Source organism: Daphnia pulicaria, chromosome 8 (assembly GCF_021234035.1).
Source record: "Daphnia pulicaria isolate SC F1-1A chromosome 8, SC_F0-13Bv2, whole genome shotgun sequence".
NCBI classification, from domain to species: Eukaryota; Metazoa; Arthropoda; class Branchiopoda; order Diplostraca; family Daphniidae; genus Daphnia; species Daphnia pulicaria.
Genome location: NC_060920.1, coordinates 12,032,012 through 12,056,619, shown reverse-complemented (window position 1 = coordinate 12,056,619; position 24,608 = coordinate 12,032,012). Strand labels below are relative to the sequence as shown.

Genomic DNA, 24,608 nt, shown 5'->3' with positions numbered 1-24,608 from the left:
AATCAAAAGGTTGGATGCCGCTGGACGTCCCTTGATCTTGCCCGTTCCCACATTCAAACGTCTGGCAATCACAGACGCACTGGCATACGAGTAGGGCAAAAGGGGGTGAGGGGGGATGGCGGAGGCTATCAGCAGTAGTGGTTATGCCATAGGAATAATCAGGTTGTCAACTTGTCTTGTGTGTTGGATACAAAGTGTGTCTGAAAATCTGGCTGGCGACATGGCCGCCTTTCTCCGTATGCCTAGACTCACTTTGTGCCTTTGCATTCGTATCGCGGAGAGAACGTTGAAGGAGATCGTGCGTGTTGCTCATAAAACGAATGGGACCCAAACCCTCAACAGCAACAACAACAAAAAGAAAGAAAAGAAAAAAAAAAGTTAGAGAAACACCCAAGTGCACACACGCCGGGTCTCATCCAGACACATCTCACACACATCTCACACACGAGTTCATTCGAGAAATGGCAGATTGAAGAATTTGGAAAATAAGAGAGGAAAAGTTTTATGACTTAGCACATGTCGGAAAAGGGATGGCAACAAAATAAAAAAACAAAACAAAACAAAAAAACTCTCCAAGAAAACAAATAGGATAGCCGAGATGAGGAGGAGGAAGCAGAAGGGGGCTTATCTATAATAAAAGTTTTCGTGCGGGATGTCCGAGAGTTTCCGACACACACACAGAGGTCTCTCTCTCTCTCTCTCTCTCTCTCTCTCTCTCTCTTCGCCGAATGTATCTTCATTTCGATAATGGTCCATGGCAAGTTGGAAAGTAGAAAGCCTTTGCTGGTGCTATAGAATATACCAGGAATAGAGGCCGGGCAGCCAGCAGGCAGACACTATTTATCTAAGAGGAGAAGAATGATCGTGCGGCTTCTCTTTTTCTTTTCTTTTTTTCCCCGGAAAATGGGGGAGGCGGGCAAGGTTTAAAAGGGACTTTGATTTAATACATTTACAGCGGATCTAGTGTAATATGTAGCTAGAGCGAAAGACGGGTTTGGGTTGTTGTTGTTGTTGTTTACTCAAAGTATTAAAATAAGAAGATTCTGGGTTGTTGTTGTTTATTTGACTATCGATGACAAAATATTGTTGCGTAAGGCTTTGCTTTTCCACTAACTTTTACCCAAAGTCCATGGATCATTCCTTCCTTGTCTTGAGAACCTGGACTACAAGTTAGTTGTTCTTTTTTCTTTTGTACCGTATTGCAGCGTGCAATACGATACGAAAGGGAACTGAACTTACTCGAATAAAACATTTCTTTTATTTTTACAAAAACAAACGGGGGACTGCTTGACTTGTACTGACTATAACAATGTTAAGAGTTGCTTACAAGTCTCCTTATCTTCAGCTTTTACATCTTTTTTTTGTTTTTTTACTTTTACTTTTCTATACTGGTCTATTGCACTGTGCGTGCGCCTATAGATGTGCAGACTACGAAATTCCATTTATTTATCCGTTTGTCTGGTCTCCATTGTCTCTTGCGCTTGTTTGCTTCGTCGGGCAAACCGTAGAGAAGGGGGAAAAAAAGGGCAAACCCTTTGCTTTTAGACGCAAGTCGATAAATTGGTGGTCCTGCAATTATTCTGCAGTTGCTCTCGTCTGTTGTGATTCGATATTTGGGATCATTCGTGCAGCTCATACGTGGACCCAAAAGATTTGTGCAGAAGAAGGTTTTCCTTTTGTTTTTGTTTTTTCTCCTTAATCAAAACTTTTCCCTTCTTTGCTTTATTTATTTATTGCATCGTGGGGTTGGTCGTCTGAACGATGTTCATCCATCAGATTTCGGCCGGGGCGTATCGAGGAAAACGAGACTGTTCAGGACGAAATCAACTCTGACGCAACATGGAGCCAAACCGGCGCGACGTTGACTAATGGATCACCCGATTCGAGCTGATCATTCACCATAACAAAGTGGCCGATCTTCTTAATTCTCTATTTGTCTTTTTGTTTCCCATTTCTATTTTTTTTTCCTTTTATCCATTCTATCCATTCGCTCTCTTTGCCTGGCTCGCATCTGATGATGCACCAAGTCATTTCTTCCCCTCCGTGTCTTTGCCCTGCCCAGACGGACATTAAATATGACAGCATAATAACGAGGAGCTGGGGCCGGCTAAGGGAAAATAGTGCCTCTAATCACGATTGTTATTGTTTGTGGCCGGCCGTGGTGGTGGTGGTGTAGCGGATGAATGGAATGTGCGCCACACCACGTCGCTACCGTGGTCCGGGTCTCAGGTCTCATCCGGTCGTTGCGCGTCTCATTGTCGAGATCCTAATTAGCCGACCATCAAGTCAAGGAGATACACTTTGATGGCTGCTTGTTATCTACTTGACCTGAAACTTTTTCTTCTTCTTCTCCATCTACCAAATCTTTGCGGCTTGATGGTCTTTTTCTCTCTTCTGACTTGCGACTGGAACGACCCCACATCCAATTTCTCTGACGATCTGGTCCTTGTCGTGCCGTGTTTACTTATTATATCAAAATTTAGGCCTCGGCTTCTAATTCCCCCGCTCTGCCAACACGGTTTTATGTCTGCAGTTGCCCGTGAGCGAGCTGCAACGTCTCTCTATATTCAAATCTGGTCGGGTTTTCCGGGATGACTGATAAGACACACGCGATGTTTGAGAAAGTCAAACGACATATAATAACGGAGCCCAGCTCTTTTTTTGTTCACCCCCTCTTCATCCTTTTCTTTTTGCTCGTTGGCTTTGACTGCTTCTCGCGTTGTTGTTCTTCCTCCCGTCGCGCGCGCTCAATTATCATAATAGAGTCGTTGGGCGCCCAATTTGAAAAATGAACCAAGTTGGAAGGAATAACAAAAAAAAAAATGTGAAAACGTCAAGAGAAAAATGTGAGAAACAACGGGAGACCTTGTTGACGATGACATTTCAGTTTAAACACGTTATTCTTTCCACAATATTTTTGTTGGTTATATTACCCCCCCCCCCCAACTCACATGTTTTTGAAATTTTGATTTTTAAATAAGTGTTTCGAGTTGTCTTACCTGTAGAATGGCATCGTTTCTCCGTCTTTGTACCAGAGGACGAGCAGGACGTAGTCACCGGGAACGGACGACTTCAGGTCACAAGTCAACTCGGCCGTGTTGCCGATTATCACTTCCGTGTAGATGAGTGGCACTGCTTATTTGTCATTCATCACAAAAAGAGAAAAGAATTTTAGACACACGAGTTTTCAGAGAAGATAATGTCATAAGATTAATTTCAAGTTTGGGAATTAAATTAGCAGTAAACAAAAGTTCAAATTGCTCCGGGGTCAGGGGGAATGGTTGGAACCGCTATATTTGGTTCCAGACTTCCATATTGTTTTCCAAATTTTCAAAGTTTTCGAAGCCTTTCTTGATTCTTTTTCTGTTCTTCAACTGGAAAAGTGACCACTTCTTTTTTCCCACTCTAATGGTATGCAAAATGTTGTGTACAACTTTGACGAAAAGTTCCATTAGGTTAGACTTTTCTTGTTGCTTGAGACACAAAGTTGTGTCTCAACTCGAAGGAATGTTATTTTTTTCTTTTTGCCTTTAATTTGTCGGTCTTTTCGCGTTGCAAATGAGTGTTCACCCCGACGCTCAATATCGAGCGAATCTAGAGCTGCACTATATACTTTGAATGGTAGATGAGCATCGGAAAGTAATCCCATTTGCAACTACTGGCAAGGCCAGGCATTCAAATGAGGCGGAATCTTTTTTTAATCGCCGAGATAACGGGGACAAATGGTCGTCAGCCGGCAAGACGACGGTTCTTTGAGCACAGCCAAAATGAATCATCAGTCTTGTTTGTCAGCCATTTCCCTGCCGTCCTCCTTATTTTTCTCCCCTCATGCAAAAGGACAGAGTCTCTGGCACCAGCTCAGTGAAAGTAAGACAAATTATTGATTACAAACTATGCGAACCGGAGATTCCCGTCTGGTTTCCGACGTCGTTTCCGGCTGATTCTCGACTATTTCACTATTTCATTTGCGTTTATGACATTTCGACGATTGCTCGCGTGACTTTACCCCACACATTCTCATCATACCAAGCTATTGCGCCTGCGCCCACATCTTTGGCAGAAATTCCCTATCGAATTTGCACCAAGTCAAAAGACAAATGATGGTGAAATGTGAATAATGAGTCATTCTTTTAGAACGAACCGCGGCGAATTCTGTAGCGCAATTTTTTTGTTTCTTAGTAAAGTGGATTCGACCGTTGAACTGAACGTCGGATGTCACAAACCGGAAACAAAAAGGCATCACGTAGGAAAGTTAATCCGCTTTTTGAAAAACTTCACTGTCAGACAGGATTCGACGTGGCGGTCTCCTATCTCCGCTCCACCCGTTTCTGCCCACGCAAGTTTCATATTTAGGAAACAATTTTAAAATTCAGAAATGGAAGGGCCAAAAATACGTACAGTGGGGTGATAGGGTCATGTTTTGCGGCTCAGAGCTGGGAATAAGATGATGGAGTGGAAAGTGATGGAGTGGAAAGTTGTTAAGCGTTTGACGAATGTGGATGCTCCATTTAGATAGGCCGTGCGGAAATGTGGGGACCCAAGTAGAGGGAATCATCTGCAAGCATCGGCAGACCTTTTCAAACTGATTTGCGCACAATCTACCGACCAGAAACGAACAGCCTTCAGCAGCAATCGCCTTTGGGGTTCTCATAGATTGAATATCGATTTTCTGCCGGCCTCGGACTTTCGAGCTCCAAAGATCTGGCGATGTTAAAAACGGACGTGAAATTTCGTCGAAAATCCGAGCCGAAAAAGACAAATTCAAATTGGATATGGAGGCATTCGAAACTTTTGACATTCACTTTTGGCGTCGTCACCTACGTTGTTCACTTTGCCGAGCCTATTAACGGGGGGTTGGCTAATTATTATTGGACCAATCCCTGTGCTGGCTTTGGCAGATAGTTCATTAGTGCCTCGACGGTTTCGCAGTTTCACATATCTATTAGTCTTTGAGTTTTAATTGTGTGCCTTCCATCTTTCTCTAGCTGCGTCCTGTTTCTTCTTATTCCTTCCGTTTCGGGTGCGAGCCTTTTAGATAAATACTTTTGATGTTTCTGCACTTGCGCTGTGAGCGCCGGCTATAAAAGCGGTAAAGTACGGGTGTACCCGTCATCGTCAATCTATCAGGCAGAAGAGAAATGGATGGATGGATCAAGCAGGAAAATACAACGTGGCAATATATATGGCCGGCGTGGAGCGGGATGGCGCCCGTGATGTTTCCAGATCGATGGAGCCTGTATATTCGGTGGTGGTAGGTGGAGCAGCTCAGGGCCCAACCGGACTTTCGATGGAATGGATTTTGGCCACATCGCTATCGCTGGCACCAGTATAGATCTTCGGCAGACACAGCAGATGCTGTCTGGGGGCTTATTACAGATATTTCTGAGTATCGAGTCCAAAGAAAGAAAGAAAAGAAAGAAAGAAAGAGACGGGCGTGGATTACAGGGCGACCAATCGGAGAGTCGACCTAATAATGTCTGGTACCTCTGCCAACCACAACCACCATAATCAGGTGCGCAATTTTGTTTTGTGACTTGTTGTGTTATCACGTCTACACCGTGATTGACCCGTCCGCAATTTCCTGGACCGTATTAGCAGACACCTTCCACTTTCCGTTGTTGTTCTGTCAGCAGCCACTTTACTTTGAATTGGGCCCCCACTCGGCGACGGACGGGAAATGGGAGACGGAGCAACAACATTTCTTTTTTTTTTGTTGCCCCCGTCCTACTCCATTCTCAAAGTTTTCTCATCTGGGCCATGACGAATGGAATTTGCCCATTCCACGCACTCGACTCGTCTTTATTTTCACTCGGGCTCTAACTGCATCAGCAGTTAGTAGTAGGAGGGTAGACGACAACAACAACAATCCGGTGAACTCGTCGTGAAAAGAAGTTTGTGTTGCATTTTGAAATCAGTCGCGCTGCTGCTGCTGCTGCCTGCTCGCGTTCCGGGCCGTCATCAAAAGACGAGAACGTCGGGACGATTCAGGAAATGCCGTGAAACGGTCAAATTTATGGGCTTGTGCTGCTCCTGCTGCTGCAGCAATGCACCATGAAGGAATGTTTCTCTCTCTCCATCATCATTTTTGTATGGCAGCAGCAGCAGTCCGCTTCACCCAAGACCTTTTGAAATTCATGCCCATACGGGAAACGGGATAGACTAGCTGTTGCAGGTTATTGCTTGGTAGCCATAACTATAAAGGTGCTCCGGCTCTCTCTATCCCTCATGCTGTACGACATGCATACTTCCAACTGCGGATGTTTCGTTCTTTTGCATTATTCAATTATATTCAGACGTGGAAGCTATAATGGACGCCCTCTGACTGCATTAACGGCCCGGGCCTATCGAGTAAACGGGACAGGAAAGTATTTTTACCGCTGGGAGAGATGTGCTTATTTCTTATTCCTCTTTACGAGTGTCATACCTGAATATTTTTATCCTGCTTCAATGTAAAACAACTATCTATATAGCGCAGCGCGCGTTTACTTCCAGCCAACTTCATGGCTGGAGTTTCCTTTTTTCTCTTTTCTCCCCTTTTTCTCCAGTTGTCATCATTGATGTTTTCAACCCTCTTTCGTGATATATATATACATTTTTTTATTTTTCTTTCTATATAATATGTAAACGGATTTGCAATTCTAAAATCGACTCCGGAATTCCCAGAGAGACTCCCTCCCGGTCGATTCGTTTGCCGTTCGTTTCGTCTGTCAGGTTAAATAAAAATAAGCGCAACATAAAAAGGAATGACTAAGGAGCGCGTGCTGTGTGTTGAAAAGGGCGGCGCAGGGATCCTTGCTGGGTAGGAGGGACGGTACACATCAGTCACGCCGCCCGTGTCAGATCTCAGGTGTATAGAAAACACCCCCGTCATGTGATTGCGTCTACACACTATGTAGTATGTTTCGACCTTTTTGAAAACTGCCAACGGGGTGATGCTAACAACTTTACGATTTGTCCTGCTGCGCTGCAGACAAGGTAAACTAATAACATCCCCAGACCGGAATAAGGCGCTGACTAGGCAACAAATTTGTTGAGGGGGGGGGGGGAAACACTTTGACTCGGCCCACTAAATATGCCAGTGCCACTTAATTCTGATGACTTTGCATCGCTTTAATCAGATGCGTATCTCTTGCGATGTGAGATAACATTCAATTTGTGTTTACAGTGAACTCGGGCTAAGGATCAGGGCGTCTGATAAGGAGGTTGATGTAACTTGACCTTATCTGGGTTGTTGTTGTTGTTGTTTGTTGTTGATCGTGTTACCTATTAGTTGGCCTTTGTCGAGATGGATGTATGTCTAGCGATCCGCATCGTTTCCTTTCTTTGCCCCTCCAACTTTGTTCGACGACATAGCGTGACATGTGAATCATAACGAATCCCCCGCTCCCCATCCCTCTGCCGAGTGGAATATAGAGGCGACGTCAATAATGAGGAGCGCCAACTTGGGAGGGGCTTGGGCTGCCATAATCAGCAATAATCAGCTTCACGTTTGAAACGGCTTTTGACGCTCAGTCAGTCAGGCGTCGCCTGGCGCCCCCCGATGCCAAAACTCCAACCTCAGCGCTTTTCTGTTGACGTGTCAAATTGGCAACTGAACGCGCCATCAGCAGATGTTGATGGCGAGTTATTCTTCCTTCCTCTTTTCTTCCCTTCAGACTCCCCTGTTTCGGTATTTCTTGACGATCAACGGATCAAGTACAAACCAATTTTCTTGGAGTGGGCTCGTATTGACGGACGGTTTTTTGTTGGTGGTGGTGGGGGGAGTCAGTTTCACGACCGAGCGACCGAACCTCATAAATCTCTCGATGCGGATACGGCAGGTTATTGATAAAGCCGTTCTCTCCATTTGAAGGCTGCGCGGTAAGGGTGGTGGGCCAACCTATGGAACGGGTCGCGTAGAGATCTATAAATAGAGCGACATTGGACCCAATTACTCTGGGCTATCATATGGCTTTAGTGTCGTGATATGTCCCTGGCCGTCGGGCGGGAGTTTTATAGGGAAACGAACGACGCTCATCCCTCTCTCTCTCTCTCTCTGCTTCGTGTGGTGTGTCTTGTCAATTATTGGCCGAGTTTTTGCGAGAAGAATGGAGGAGCATCGGGAGGACTCAAGCAGATTCGGGAAATTGAGAAGGAATAAAAGTTTCATTGGCCGGATGGAGAGATCTATAGAGCGGGCAGGATTGAATGGCGATCGGCGAGCACTTACATCTCCCGTCTGTTTTGGGCTTTTAATCGCCCGCCCGGTGCTTATGGCTCCCAAGTTGATGGTGTCAGACGGTTTTGGTCGTTATGCCATTAAGAATTCCGCGCGCCGGCCTCGTCCCCAAAAAAAAAAAGAAAAAGAAAAATAAAAGTTGACCCGTTGCTTCTATTTTTCATTGACTAAATTGCCGGTCGTCGGGCTATTTGAGCTCTCAGTGATTGATTGACCACATATCGTTAAAGTCGATTACTCAATGCCACTGCAGCGGTCATAGTGGAGGAGCTCTTATTCCATGCCAATTGCCAAATAGAAATGATGGGAGTCTAATAACAGAGTGCCCGGTAATAACCCAAAAGAAAAAGTTAGCGTGTGCCGGCTTACGGCACGTTACCTATATATCCAGGCTGGCTACTCTCATCATCAGCTGTGCGTCGTGAGACTCTGTGCGTCATTTGTACCATTTCATTAAAATGCGAGTAGCAGCAGCCGTTGGATATTCTCTGAGAAAAGGCGCAGCAAGGTAAATAAAGATCTGGGAAGCTGAAACAATAATTAGCCAAAAAGTTAGCTAATATATACGTTTTTACTCTGCTGACTCTCTCTCGCATTGCTATTGCTCGGCGAGCCCCCCTCTCATGGGGCTTCGTATTATGCACTTTTCCTCCGTTGTATTAATTGAATTAGCAACTGAAAGAATTGACCCGTGAAAACAACGCAAGCAACTGGTGCGCCTGTGCCTGTGGCCTTCCTTCCATGCCGGCGGGCAAATTGGGCCAGACGATGAAATGAGAGAACTGGATAAAATTGGGCAACTAATGGAATCACTTTGAAATTCCATCTCCGACGAAAATTTCGGGTCGGCATACTCACGTTACACAGTGCAGTAAGATCAACTATTAAGCCCTTCATTAACCTTTGGTGCAGTTTGCATGAGTTTGCATAACCCAGCACGTTCAAAGGCTTTGTCGTCGACAAGAAAGAGGAGAAAACAAACAAACAAACAAAGCAAAACAAAACAAAAAAAAAACGATGAGAGTGTCCTATCCGAGGTTGATTGATTGTGCAGCGAACGGCAAACAAAGGGTCTGTGTTTCATATGCGTCGCACTCGTATCGAACTAGGACGGCGTAAGAAACTGGTCAACTGACATTGTAGAAATCAGTTTCGTCAAGATCGAAAAAAGCGTATCTTACAAGGAATTGCTCTTTGCTCCGAAAGATATGTGTACCCACTGTACCCCATTGAGATGGATGCATGTCACTACGGATGTGACTAGCGCGACTGAAATCTATTGCTATATACTATATGTATCAACTTTGATCGTCATTCGTCTGCACGATTCTCCTCATCCCTTCTCCTTTTCTTTCTGTCTGTCAACAGCGGTGTGCAGTGTGGCAGATTGGTGGTCCGTGAATCAAAATAAAGCCCGGAACAAATAAACGGCGATCCGCAAAAGAAAGAAAGAAAGAAAGAATTGAATGCCCGTCTTAACTTGGTCACTATACGGTTGATCGTGATGAATGTCGACGTCGGCAGTATACTACTTCTCTCTCTTTTCTCTCCGCCGTATAGCATAAACAAAAGCTCAGACGAGAAAGACGATGAAGCCTTTTCCGCTTTCTCCTTCGTTCCCCGGACAACGGCAATCGAATTCTTTTCAAACTTTTTCGGCTACCAAGAAAACCGTATTGATGTGTTTTTTTTCCCGACATTGACGTCAGCACAACTTTTAATGAAGGGAAATCGACGACAGAAATGCAAGTTTTTCCAACACATTATTGCCCTCTGTAATTATAGACTTTACGGTGTATATTATTGCGAGTATTTCCTTTAACATTCCCCCCTACCCCACCTCGTCACATATACGGCGGTCGTGATTTTAACGATCCGAGTTATGGTTTCTGGTCGTTAAAACGTGCTTCGCCTTATTCCTTTTACCCCCGCTCTTTGGTTCCCAGTTGGACACTCTATTGGCCGTTGTAATTAGTGGGTACATATTGACGACCGAGAAGTGGTCTCCCATCGTCGATGGGGGATGGTCCTTTGCTATTTGAATTGGTGAACATGTTTTCACTGAATCAGCAGATGATGGAAATCTGCCAAGAGTCGCATCATCCGTCAATTCTCTGACGGCGCTCCCGCAATTCGGCGAGTTGTTGTAACTCAAATTGAGTTATTGACTGGGGCGCGTGGGTCGTGATCGTGACGGGTTTTGCGCTGCGCGATCGAATGCTCTGACCAAGCCCAACTGTCCGCCTGCCAATCTGAGGGCTCTCGGCAACCGCGAGGTCCGCCGCATCCTAATGAAAATGCTTGATTCATGACGCTCATTTGGCTCTTGTTTGACGTGTCGTCCCATCTTTAATCGAAAATTCATGTTCGGTTGCCGCGTGTGGCTTATCTCTGGTCACTATGATCCTCGGGCCGGTAGAATAAGACCATCTTTAAATGATTTTTCTATTACGGGACACATCAATGATGTAATAGCGTTGTACCTACACTTTCTGCAGCTATAGGACGTCTAAGACGCAGAAGGCTGCCGCCAAATTCAAATTGAAATGCCAGCTTGCTTCCTGTGCCAACGAAACAACCGCAGGTTGCGATGCGACGTCGTCGCCATCGTCACCGAAGCGCTTCGTTTTAATGAATTCATTAAGTGCCGGCGCCGCACGCTCCGATATCTTTCTCGCGTGTGTACGCAGCTGGAAACGCCAAGGAGCGCGGGCAAAGTGAAGACGAACGACAATGGCGGTCAGGATACCAAGGATCCAGTTATTATTAGCTCATATTTTATGAGAGAAGTATACACATAGTCCTCGCTATAGCTCTCTGCTGGGAATATGCAGGCGCGCCAACGAGTTTTCATTTTCATTACCGTACACGTCAATGGAAGATTAACGATTTTCGTTCATGTAGTCTTTTTTTTTGTTTTTTGTTTTTCATCGTCCCTTAAATAATATGCTTGAATGCAAACAAGTAAACAGGAAGAATGAATGTGTTGACTTTATGAAGGCAAAAAGAAACTTTAAATTGGTATTTAATCTGCGACGTGCAACGTGCGTGCTATACTGATTTATCTTTTGAATTTACTACATTTGAATTTGCCGGGGTTAAATTTTTTTGCTCCTGTTTAGTTTTGGGCGCATTTATCTTCTTTGAACTTTTCCACTGTCTTTTTTTTTTTTTTTTTAAATTACATTTTCAACACCCGCTGGATTAAAAATTTCTTTGGCGGAAATTTTCTTGCAACCTTAAACAACAATGTCTTGTCGAACAACGTGTCATACTCCTACCTGCATTATTCCTGATTCCTGTTACTTGTTTTTGTTCTCTCTCACTTTTTTTTCCCTTCGTTGCATTGGGGAGTTTTCTTTGCGGTTGCTTTTTCAAAATGAAATCAAAATAGTAGGTGCAGAGCGATCGATGGAGAAAAAATTACCAGTCCTTTGTAGTTGGTACATACGTCTGCGCAATATAAATGCGTCGCGGAAACATCAGAGCAGTGCGAGATGAAAGGAAATTCGAGTGCCTCTAAATACTTTCCCCGTTTCCTGCCGCTTTTCAATTTTGAGTCTGTCACACAGCCCGGCCGACAGAATGTCAGACAAACGAGACATATAGACGACCTCCCGAAGTCCCGATAGAAAAATCAACAGAGCTCTCGCAATAGAGTTTCATTCTCAAAATACGGGAGAAATGAAACACACAGGGAAATGCGGGATAAACGGACGGATGAAGTGCTGTGGAGGCATGAGAACGTCGAAGGGTTACCCTTCCCAGGTTATTGGGGCTCCGACTGTGTACACTGTACAGGCACAAAAGGAGTGTCGATGCCTCCACCCACGTGTGACCCCCACCGTTGGTGATGGGCTGCATTGGTATTACAATAGTCCTCGACTGTGTGAAAAGAGATGAGAAAACGACAGAAATTGACAGCCGCTTCTGACCGGGATTCGTTTTTATGGCCTATTTTTATTCGTGCACATTCACGGGTGGAAACAGAAAGCGATTCTCCATCATTGACGGACTAGTGGTTTCTATAAGGGCCAGGTTATATACTCTGTAGCCATCTGTCTGTGACCTCAAAGCGGATTCTCATCACTATCAATATGAGACGGGCGACGTATGGGGTTAGTGGTGGGGTCTGGCTAGCGCTACAGATTGACGCTGGAGATTTATACGTGTTATTCGGGCGGAAGTTTGTAGAGTCGCTAAAGGGGAAAAAGAAATCAATCTTTTCCGTTCTTTCTTTCTTTCTTTTTTAAATAAATCTCCGCAGTCCCACCTTTAATCTAAAGGAGAAGAAGAAGCACTTAATAACCCTGGACGAATCGCACCAGAGTCGCTTTATCTTTCCTTTTCTTTCTTTTGGCACGGGTGGCTGTGATCTATTTGGTGGTCTACTCTTTCTCTCCCTCTCTCGATCTCTGCAGTAGCAAGAGAAAGAATAAGAGACAATCCCTTTTTCACGCAAGTCCCCTTTTGCCGGACCCCGTATCCATTTTTGCGGTGCTATACATCACGATTGGAATAAAAAAACACCTACGACTATATTCTAGTTTTGTGCGTGCGTATTGTGTAAGTACGGCACGTGTTTCCATAATGTTTTTCTGCAGTCTCTCTCTGCTCTTTCCTTGTATTGTATTTCGGGGGGGGATCAATATTTGATGGTCTTTCGATCCATTTGATTTCCCAAGTAAACACAAAATCTATACGGCGAATGGCAGGATCTTCTTCTTTTTATTTCTCTCACGGAAAAGATGTTTTCCTCCTGCAAAGTTGACCGAAAAAGAAAAAAAAAAAAGTCGCTGCCATTTTTTTTTTCTCTGTGGCTTTTTTTTACGATGCCACATCGTGATATATACGTCGCAACTTGATGGGATAACTTGTCATCCAATATCCGTGTTTTGTAAAAGGAAATGTTTCCTTATTTCCGTGTTTGCTCTCCGAGTGACACACTGTCGCCGAATGGAGTTGTGAACAGTCGCAATTGTGACCGCGCCCTTTTGAATGAAAAGAGAAGAGACGTGAAGGTGATGAGTATACATCTTCAATTCGAAATTCGGTGCGATGGAATGGAACTTTGGAGATGAAAAGAAGAAGACCTTGGCTTTAAAGGTTTCTTCGTATATATGTATTCTCTGATGGATTTTTCCTCTTTTTTATTTTTCTTCTTTTTTTCTTTTGTTGTTATTGCTGTATTTTAGCAGCTCTATCGCAACAGTCGCTCTCCCTATAGAGTCGTGTGCGGTGTATTGGCTTCAGTCACATTGGACGACGGGATTGCTTCGTTGTCACAACATCACGCGGAATTTATTTCCCCCCCACCCCACCCCGCCTTCTTTATCCCTTTCTTTTGGGAGCAATAAGTAAAAGGATGTATTCTCGGAATGTGAAAACGTATATATATATATATGACTGTATATATCTGGATGGGAGACAGGCAGTCGGAACGGAGACGTGCCGCAGCCGGGACTCGTGTGATTGGCAACTTTATCCGGCTGACAAAGTGTCAGAATGTTGAAATAGACAGTCGGATCAAGAGAATAGAAATTCTAGCTGAGAGAGAGAAATAATTAGTGTAAAATAACTTCAATTGAAATGCAACTGCAGAGTGACGTCAAGCTGACATCGTTATATCACTGACGGTGACAGTCTCGAATTATTCAATTAAAATCGTGTTGCACCAGATCCACCCTGGTGATACTTCCGCGGGAGAGTGACGAAGGTCTCAAAGTGTGACGCAAAAAAAAACGGAAACAGAATAAGAAGAAGTCCATTAATCAAAGGTTGGGTTGCGTTTACTTTGCAACAGCACTATGTCTAATAAATAGAAAGGATCGGTTTTCCGTCTCGCGTTCCTGGAACCTTATTCCTGTTCGGCTCACGGCAGTAATAGAGTCGCGTTGCCTTGGTTCCATGTGCTCACGCACTGAATAGTTTCTTTGGTATTTGAACTCTTTGATGATGAGCAGCTACATGTATAGATTGGCAGGGAAGCTTCTTTCCCACCCAATTTCCTTTTATTATTCGGGTGTTGGCGGGCGGAAATTCATACGCCGGCGTCGCTTTTAGAATGAAAAATCGGCATCGCCAACGAACGAGAGAGACGACGAGAACAAACGCACAATTTTATTATTTTCCCGAGAATTTCAATTAGTAGAAAGGGCGCGCTCATTTTCCCTAGCTCTTGTTCCACGTGTATACAATTTTTTTTTCCTTCTTTGAATGAGTAATACCTCTCTCTTTATGTCCGGATTTTTATTTAATAAAACCTAATAACAGAGTTGACTCGGGAGCGGCTCGTAACTGAACTATTCCGATTTCCAATAACACGAAAGCCCCCCTTAAGCGCCATCCACTTGTCGCGTTCGTTCATCAATCGACTTTTTATTATTATTCGTTGTCTGGGTTCTTTCTCCTGTACCCCCTCGAAGCTTTTGTGTCAGCTCTTCGTGTCGATAAAGAAGACGTGTCGTTGGCATTAAAAGCGCAGCTCTTATTGTTCCTTCTCAACACTCAATTGTTTTTCTTCTTCTCTTTTCGATGGAGGAATACAATAAAAGTTGGTTTTTGTTTTCCCCTTCACTCCTTGACAACGATTGGATGAGACACACACAACAGGACGTCATATATATATATGTGAGGCAGGCAAAATAAAATAATGATGAGGGGGGATTTTTTTTAGGTTCGTCTTCAAGTCAAAGTTGCCCCTTCGCCGAACAACAGCCGTACCGCCCTGTCATTTCCACCCGTAAGAGGCGCCTCTTGTGTGCACGTCGTCTCTCCCCCCTCTCATTTGGTTGGGCTAGCAGCTCCTAATAGCCTAACGTGATGCCGTAATGGTACAACACACGTACGGTAGAGCACTGCGACAATAGAGACACATGACATGGATTGATAGCTGTCTGCTTTTTCTTATCATCCAGACACACCTGCACTTAAATCACACACCCAGAAATGTGATTCTTGGCACTCTGTGTAGTATATACTAAATGACCCCCTCATTACAAGATGGAGAACAACCTGGAACAACACAAGCAGCGAGATATATAATGTCTGGCGCTGCATGTCGACTAGATCTAAAAGGGAGGGGCGCAATGTAAGGAGGGAAGAAGAAGAAGAAGAAGAAGAAGAATGAGCTGCGGATAATAAAGGTCTTTTAACGATAGTATTTATCCGTCTAGCTATGCTCTAGTCGTCTCTATTCGACAGGCTGATTGGTCTCGTGTAACGTGCGAACGTCTCATCTGCGACGCTTTTACTCGTCGTTTCATAAGAGTCGACTGTGTACGAGCGGAGAGAGAAAAAAGAGTCAAAACTAAACCAATATTTACGGGCCCCGAAAAGTGGGTGTAGCGTGTGTAAATGGTGAAAGATTTTCCCATCGGTGTGTGTGTATGTGTGTGTGGCGGATTTCCTATGTCATCTCGGAGATGGAGTGGATGATGGAACGACAGATATGAAACTGTTTATTAATCCTTCCAAGCAGAGAAGCAGAGAGAGAGATATCTCGCAATCTACCGGTACTCTGCTTAGATTGCCACGCCTCTACCGTGACGTCTAGCGAGGGCGTTTTCTTTGAACCTTTGCAATTTCCGATGTAAGCCTCGCTTTTTCTTTTCCTTCTTCCTTCCTTCCTCTGCATGTGCAGTGGCCAAATCGTGTCAATATTGAATCATCGTCGTTGTTTTCTCAATCTATAAGAAAAATGCCATCCATTTCTGATGGCCAGCCAGGACCAACCCCTACCCTATCGCAATTTGCGCTGGAATATTTGATGTATGAATGTTGGCTAGCTGACATGCACACTCCCACAGACGGTCCACACAGCCTTTATCTTTGATCCACTTCTACGTATGTGTGTGTGTGGCCGATGCTCGACGCCACGTCTGTTCGTGATATTAAAGCACTCGAGGTGATTTATTCAAATCACTCATCCGGCGCTGGCCCTTCCAACTCTTGAGTAAACCTCGCCACCCGCCCACCCAGCCGGAATCTATATCTGTTATTTCTGTCCTCCTTTTTCTATTTCTTCTTCTCCGTCTTTTCTTTCTTTCCTCCGGATTGGCGTTGGCATAATATTACACCGGCCGAAACTCGGGGAGGTGCACACCGTCCGACCAAACTTTGGCGCTGAGAAGATCTCGCACCGGCGGCGGCGTCGGCGGGGAATTTCAATCACAAATCAAACAATGAGAGTGAGAGCCGGGTCTTTAGAAAATGGGACTCACTATCCCCACCACCACCACCGCTCTATTATGAGGCGCCCCAGCAAGGGGGGGGGGGGTACAACCTCGCTCTGTCTCTCTCTTTCTCTATGAGAGTCTGATGAATACGAGAAGCATGAAAAGACGAGAGAGGGAATCTTATTCTATATTATGGAAGGTTCTCCGCCATCCTCATTCAAAATGGGGAAATTCCTCGATGCGCGATATAGCGTCGCTGGAACTTGCCCGGAATTTCTTTTCCCTCCCTCTCTCCCTCTATGCATGTACACCGATGATTGCGAATAACTTGGTCGTAAGGTGAAGCAGGAAACGATTCCAGTTATTTCGGCCGTCATTTAACCGCCCACTGTGTTTCATAAACTCGCCCCGATAATTCGCCCAACTGCGAATAATTGTATGCAAACTTTGTCGAGTCAGCGTTGGCGGAATGGTTTCCGGAGCGAGAGTTAAACTTCGGGACCTTGTGTGTCTGTGACGTCATCGGTCAGTCATCATGTGGTGGGTGGGAAGGCCTGCTTTAAGACAAGTTGCATTTCCGGTTATAAAGGAGAGAGAGAGAGAGTGCTGGATCGTGTAGCACGTCACTAAAAGAAAAGTGAATTGGTTGGAGACGGCCATGTAAGTTGTAACACCTAATCACTGATTGATGGCAACTGCTGCGCCATCGGTCGGCTTTACTCTTTTAACTGCTCTTATTTTCAATTGATTTGATTTTTTTATGGCGCAAAAAAAAACAAAACCCCCGCCCAAGGTTGTTTTCGCCCTCGGGTATCACGCGTGATGTATTAAAAATGGTTGTCTTACACATTACCCGCGACTGGAAAGGCTTTTTTGTCTTTTATACCTGGAATCGCCTCGACGCAACGTCCAACGACCTTTGATGATTCTTTGATCAGTTTGGCCGAGCGCTGAAGGTTTTAGTGGTCAGCCAATATAATCCTACACCTCCGGTCTCTCTCTTTCCTTCCAGGAACCGGCCGAAATTGCGCAATAGATTGAAAACAAAAGGTCGCCGTTTATCCCCCCACCGCCACAAAGTTTCTTTTTCTGTTTTTTCTTAGCGCCGTGTTCTCTTTTTTGTTTCAAAAAGAAAAGGGAAATTCACCGTGTGCGTTACATTTTATTGACTTGCTTGAGTCACTTGTCGTGGAAGGACGCCATCTTCCGGCGACTCTCTTTTTTTTCTCAGCGGATGGCGGAACGCCGTGCGTGCGTGACGATAGCGACAGGCTTGGTTCGCTCTCTGATTGGGTAACGAGACCCCCAGGTGTCCGCCACCCTTTCCTTTTGCCCCGTTTTCTGATATATGGACGACGTCGGGGGGTGCGGCGGCAGCAGCAGCCGAGGGAATCCGGCCGAGCGGGGTTTCACTTCGCCCAGCACTGACACTGATTCGATGCGTCACCTCAGTCTTGATGATGAATGAGGAAACGTCATTGGCCCGCTAGATTTTTGACGCGCCATGTTTTTCTCTCTTAATTCGTTTCTTCATTTTTTTTAAATTTATTTCCTTCCTTCTGTCCAGGAAAAGGCATCGACTTGGATTCTATTCCGACGGACGTGTGTCATGTCTTTTTTTCCCCTCCGCCCGCACGTCTATATTTTTCGCCACGTCCTGTAAACTCTTGCGAGCTGGCCGGTAGCTGATTCAGCTGATCAATACATCCCCATGCGACGAGTAAGTAGTCGTCGTACTAGTAGGACGCGGCTTTTATAGGGCGTCGCTGGCTCGTTTGGTTGGCGTCGCCGTGTCTCTGTCAACATTTTTCTACTTTTGCGCCGCGACTAGGACGACACCAAAGTCGACAACGTACTACACCGAGACTTTTTATTCTTTTTATTTTGTTTTGTTTTGTTTCTTTTTTTAGTCTCTTGACAGACCAATAGAGAGACGGGAGCAGACAATTCCCCCAACGAGAATTGTGCGCCGTGTGCCTATGTGGCTGGGGCCCAATAACTCCGTCCAATAGCATCATGTTCCGGCTAAAGAATTTTTCTGGCGAACCTCTAGAGTTCCTGCCGGTGATGGTGAACCGCGTGAACCTCATGCCGTCCGCCGAAAAACACACGGGCAGGAGCAGTAGCAGTAGCAGTGGGGGAATTGAGTTTGGGTCTTCCGAGAAGACGATGACGCGATTCCCACTGCGGCCCGGCCAACACAAATAGAAGCGATCAAGAACGCAAGAGTAGAGAAAAAGGGAGACCGCTGGCTCTCTAATAATATGATCAATAGCCAGCCACCACTATATAGTACTGTAGAGTTAGAGTTGCTAACCGCTGAACTTTCAATGGAAAGAGGGGTCTCGGGTCTCGGTGTTTTTATTGTCGTCCATTAGCGATCGCCAGCCAAGCTGTTTGTTGTACATGTGAGACGCGATTCAAAGGAGAAAAAGAAAGAGAACTCGGCTAAAGTAATGGAAGGACATTATCAAATCGAGTTGGGAAATTATATCTTTCGCGAGATTTCATCAAAAGCGCTACCGGCCGCCGTGAGCGTTCATTAAAAAGAACAAAACAAACTCTTCATCAAGCGAGAAAGAAGAGTGTGAGAGCTTTTCTCACTGCACTTCATCATATTGTGTGTACACAATGTTCAGAGTTGTTTAGACGTGTCGAGATCAAGGGACGTTTTTGTTTTCCCCCTTTGTTGATGATACAGCTCGGAGCAAGGTAGAAATGAAAGCAATTTAAGCGTGAACCAAAAAATAATAAATCAAATATTTTTTTATTTTATTTTTTTTTTGGGTGCGTCTCCGTAGGATAGAAAGCTGGATATCGATCGAATAGGATATCGTCTTTTTCTTGTTTGTTTGTTTGTTTGTTTTTTTCTCGTCCTAAATATTTTTTGTTTTGTTTTGTTTTATGTTTTTCTGGGTCTTGTTGGATTCGATGAGCAGTTCCTCTGCGGTTGGCAGGTTCTTGTGTGTACACAGCTAATTAAAAGCCAACCCTCTCGCCATCATAATTAAGCTTCTCTCTCTCTTACACGTTCAACGATGGTATATAGACTAGGCCGCAACAAAAGAAACTCTGGCCCTCGAGCTTCCCCCCCCCCTCCCCCGCAACAACAACTGACTGAAGAAGAACTTCTTCTTCTTCAGTCAGTTGGGAGAGGCTTCCTGGGGTTATACTTGACACCATCCAGCACAGGGCGCAGCGGATGTGCCTCTCTTACTTCTTGTGGGTGTTTCGAGTCATCAGTTCCATCACTTTTTGTTAACGAGGCGAAAAAGAGAACCAGCACGGGTTTGATGTCTTTTTCCTTTTTTTTTATTTTTGGGGTTGTTGTAGATGGTTGGTTGTTCGGTTGCCCTGCCCTTTATTTCTTTTCCTGGAAGACATTGGCCACTTTCTATTTTTTCGCCAGTTTCTTGTGGCTCAGGTGTTGGACCGGCGTCGTCCATAAATCTCGGGGGTTCAATTTATTTTTTTGTTTTTTGTTTTTTACTGACGGTCGTTTCCCCCTCCTTATCCTGCACGAAAAACTAACAAGTAGATGCCGTACATAATGTATTTTCATTTTCAGGTGAGTTAATGGCCGCCGAGCTGCTCCGTTTCCCTTCTCGGTTTTCCCATTTCGCCTTTGGCCGCCTTTTGTGTCATGTCTCCTCTACGACGCCCCCCCTGAAGGCATCGTTGCATCACGTCCTGTCGTTACATTAGTCACAAACGGATAATACGGCGGTGGTGCGCAAGAAGAGAACGACTTCTGCACTAGTTGAGGGCCAAACATGGGACCACCATAAGCACCGGTAAGTGAAAAATAAAGGCAACGAAGACGACTCTTCTTTTCGTTTCTTTTTCTTCTTGTTTTTTTCCTTGGAACTCGTTTATTCGATCTCCTTTGCTTAATGATCCGCAGTGTTTTTGAGGTGGAAAAAAAAAACCAAGGGATCAAAGAGTTCTCCATCAAGGGCCCCTTTTTTCTTATCCAACACACGACGAAAGGGGGGGGGGAATAAAAAATTGCTCGAAATAGAAATCGTTACGGAGCAGCATAGACACGTCGCATTCAAAAAAGAACAAAATATAAAAGACATTTAATGATTATCTAATATTAGTATAGACTACAGTGGCGCTCTTATAGTATGTCGGAGGGAGAAAAAGTTCAAGGCCCCTCGTTCAAGCTACTCTTCACGGTAGACTTGCACATGTAGGATCCTAGTTGAGGAAAATGTAACTCTTTGATTTCTCTCTTCTCTCTTTGAGTCCTCGTTTTCCTGAGCGCGACAGTTTGCCAAAGAAATTGGCGAGTTTTCGAGTTGCAACTGATTTTGATCCACCAACGTCATCTCTCTTTTTGTTGTTGTGGTTGTTGTTGCTGTTGTTCGATTGGGTTTTTTCAACTGTTCTTTTTTTTTTAAATCCTTTTTCGTTCAAAAGGAAGCCGCGGCGGATGTTCTTTTCTTCTATGCTTTATACTTAAATCTATTTTTACACAAGCTGGTGGGCATTGTAACATTAGTTGCACCCGATTGACAATTTGTAACATTTTCTTCTTCTTCTTTTCTTGTCGTGAAAAATGTCCAGACCAGGAAAAATTTATTCACAAAGAAAAAAAGGGACAAATAATCGTCACGGTTGATGATGATGATGAGATGTCGGTCCAGTTTTACGTCTTGTTGGGAGCTTCTTTATTCGGCTGGCCAACATCCGGCGATGGCCCTTCGTGGGTGTCCTGCCGGTCATTTCTCTCGACAGGAGACTCTCTGCGTTGTACACTGGTCCAAAGTCCAATATGTCTTTTTATCGAGGACACAACAAAAGATTGTCGAGCGTTTTGACCGAAAAGCAAGTCGTTTGGGCTACTTTATTTCAAACATAATCCTTTATAGGCATCCGTATGGCAAACAACCGATCAACCCGAAAGAAATGCCTTTTCTATCGTTTCGACTTCCTTCCTTTACTGTATATTCTAGCCCTACGTTCCACTTTTACCCTCAAAGCGTTTCTTCAAGTAAAGGCCAATAAATCACTCGAACTGCCCCAGAGCCGAGTAGTTCCCCTATATATTCCGGCCACCAGCCACCGGCCACATTACATTTTTTTTTTCTTGGCTTGTTTCGATCTGTCGTCTCAATTTTACCGACATTTTTCTTAGTCAGACTATGCTGGGAAACACACACCGTGCAGTTATTTATTGTTCATCGCCACATTGGACAATGGAACGCCTTCCGGTGGTGTCTAACCGCGAGGCCACCAAGGACGCCTTGCAATTGCTAAGCTAAATCTCCATCCGACTGTCCAATCGGATGAATAAATTCTCGCTCGCTCAGCTTTTTTTTTTTTTACAGACATGCATTGAGCATAGCCAACCGAATAAGGGACCAGACAACCCTTGTCTACAATAAGTTTTGGATTAGGTAATGAACACTGTATTAATCCTTTGGCGGGCTCGCCTGACCGGAATTAAATACGCTACGCTTTTGGGGTTGGTTGGTTGGTTGGGTGGATGTCGTGCGGATGCGACGGGGGTACGAAATACACATAAAAAAAAAAATGAAATTTATCCGTTTCTCTCTGGAGGAGGAGAGTTCAGCGGATCAAATAAATTGGAACTGGAAAATGGGACCGCCCGCAAACAATCAACGATGCGAATGAAATAGAGTCTGGTGCTCCAAACTTACCCGGTTGCTCCGTGGTGGGCATAGTAGATTTAGCCGCTTGGACAGTCACGGTAACTGCCAGAATCACGAAGGTAAACGAAACCATCATCGATTGGCTGCTCGCTGTCGGCGACGTCATTTTTCAGCGAAAAAAATCGAGTTTTTCGTCGGATCGTTTGTTTCTTGTTTCAAATGTTCGAAAATTTGATTTCTGTCAACAAAAGTTCACTGGGTTTATATATTTTATTTAAATATTTTGTGCGTGTTTTTCTTTTGATTATTGACACGCGTCGTCCGCCTTGTCCGGTGCTCTTCAAATATTCGATATCCGCGACAGACTGATACTGCCCACTGCAGTCTCTCAGCAATATCAGTCTATCTATCTCTTTTTCTTTTTGCACCAATATGTCAATATGAAACCATTTGAGACGTCGGATTGTTCCTTTTGTTTTTCTTCTTCTTCTTTATGCTGCCGGTCGACCGGTTGCAGGATGACGCAATCACTCCCGACGAGGTCCGCCAATCTCGTCGTCTACGAGGAACAAATGGCGCGCGCTTGTTTCAAATCACAAATAATTGACGAGCAAATATCAAGTCTTAATGATGGCAATCAAACGTCTGGCAACTTGTCTTGTCAATTTGCGGGGGTAACATAGAAGGAGATTCACGCTCCCCCGTGTGATTCACCAGGGACGAGAGAGAGAGACAGACACACACACACACTGATGTAGTACGTTCCCCTTGACAGGAGAGGACGACGAGCGAAGCACAACCGTAGAGGTGAGGCTCTAACCCTCGACTGGCTGCTGGAGGGGAGCTGACGGCTGGTTTAGACGGAACAACGTGTCCTTCCTCTACCGCTCGCTAGGAGACAAACGCAACGTCTAGTCCAACACGTCTGCTGCTACTACTGCTCGTAGGCTATGTGTGAGTGTGTGTGTGTAACTCGGCCGGATGTTATAAGGCGCCCGGCTGATTGAATTCCTCCTCGAGGCGAGCCAGCGCACTATATACTTACTACTGCTACTGCTACTCTAGTACTCCTACAAGACTATGGGCCACTTTTATATCAAGAGGAAAAATGTGGCAAGTAGAAGAAACAAAACAAAAATCTCGTGTTGGCGTGTGTCACTGTTGTTGCGTGAGTCAACGATTGAATCAGTCGGACGTGTTTAAAATTCGGCGGGAATGCGTCAGAGGAGAAGCGCTTCTTTCGTACTGTACAGGGTTAGCCGCTGCTTCTGCTGCCTGTCTGCCTGCCTGCTTGCCTGCCTGCTTGCCTGCCTGCTTGCTGCCCGGGAGAAAATGAAAGACGGATAGGTTTGGAATGAACATTCGGTCAACCTGTCCGTCACGGATGAAACAAACCAAAGTGGACGAAATTTGGCTGGTTCCACTCGAGGAACAGACTAAAAGACTTTCTTCTTCTTCTCGTCGTCGTCGTCTTTTTCTCATTCCCGTTTTCAATCCGGCGACGGAAATGAAATTTTTATTTTTTCCCCTTTTTTCCTTTTTTTTTCTTTTGTTGACGTCACCGTTGCTCTTTTGTCATTCGCCTCGAATATCTTTATCCACCTTGTTTTTAATAGCCGTCGCCGTCCGACTCCTTGCGTGATGTCACTGTATCCTGTTTTTGTGTGCGACTACAACTACTCCCTCTGCCCAGTCGTTGGAACCCGTTAAACTTCTTCTTCTTCTTCTTTTTCCTCCCGATGGAAATATTTTAGCCCAGACCGATTCATCATTCCTTCTTACCCCTTTTGGCTGGGCCCGAGTTTGTTTAGGGCTAATACGGTTGGCTTTCTTCTTGGTTGCGAGAGTAGCACGGGGCGGTGTACATAAATAATGTGAGCCACTAGACGATAATGTTGTCGTCTTGTGCCTCTCCGTATAAATTGACTCTTGCGGATGGGAAGGAGGGCAAGTGGATGGAAGTCGAACATACCCCGTGTCATAAAAAAAAGGAAAAACGACCACCGCTAGTTATGATACACTATACTGGATCTGATTCTTTCTTATTTTCTTTCTTGTGTATAATATCAAGTCTTGGATTGCTTTTGGATCGTTGCCGAGGCAGCCGAGGTTTGCGTCGCGGCGGGATTCCAGTTTCTCCCTTTCGCCGTGATGGTTTCTATGGCGCATTAGCGGGCGCCATTTGGGGCCCCGCTACCGCCAACTGTACAAGTAGAAGTAGACTCGGTCGTCGTCGTCGTCTTCATCTCAATCGATATTTACGCAGTCGCATCCGGCCAAAGTAGTGCAGGAGCAGGACAATCTTCCTGGTTGTTTTATTGCTCTTCGTGTTTCTTAGCTGGTCTTCTTTGTAAAGGGACGGACATTAAGTAAAATTATCTTTTTGAAGAAAAATGAAGCCACTTTTGCAGCAACTTATCTTTTATTTTATTTTATTTTTTTTTTGCCGGAACACTATTTTTCAGCCGCTGGATCGTTACTTTTTCTCGACTGGAAAATAAAAAAAAGAAGAAGAAGAACAAGAATAGCTACACTGTTTGTTTTTGTTTTGTGTGTTGCTGGCTGGCCATTGCGTTTGTTTGGTCGTGCTAA

General features: G+C 44.8%; 1 protein-coding gene and 1 long non-coding RNA gene across 3 annotated transcripts in view; one reads left to right on the top strand and one right to left on the bottom strand.

The window, feature by feature from the left end:
- The window catches only part of LOC124311739, a 37,715-nt gene extending 17,296 nt beyond the window's left edge, over positions 1 to 20,419 (top strand). Inside the window, exon 4 of the long non-coding RNA XR_006910189.1 lies at positions 19,964 to 20,419. This is a non-coding gene — a long non-coding RNA (uncharacterized LOC124311739). The remainder of the gene's footprint in view (positions 1 to 19,963) is intronic.
- The window catches only part of LOC124310908 (synaptogenesis protein syg-2-like), a 39,337-nt gene extending 16,483 nt beyond the window's left edge, over positions 1 to 22,854 (bottom strand). For both annotated transcript variants that reach the window (XM_046775060.1, XM_046775061.1), the window contains exons 1-2: positions 22,065 to 22,854; positions 3,000 to 3,132 (exon numbers count right to left, since the gene is read on the bottom strand). In XM_046775060.1, the coding sequence (XP_046631016.1) occupies positions 3,000 to 3,132; positions 22,065 to 22,182 (251 nt within the window). In that variant the 5' untranslated portion in view covers positions 22,183 to 22,854. The remainder of the gene's footprint in view (positions 1 to 2,999; positions 3,133 to 22,064) is intronic.
- Positions 22,855 to 24,608: the final 1,754 nt, after the last annotated feature.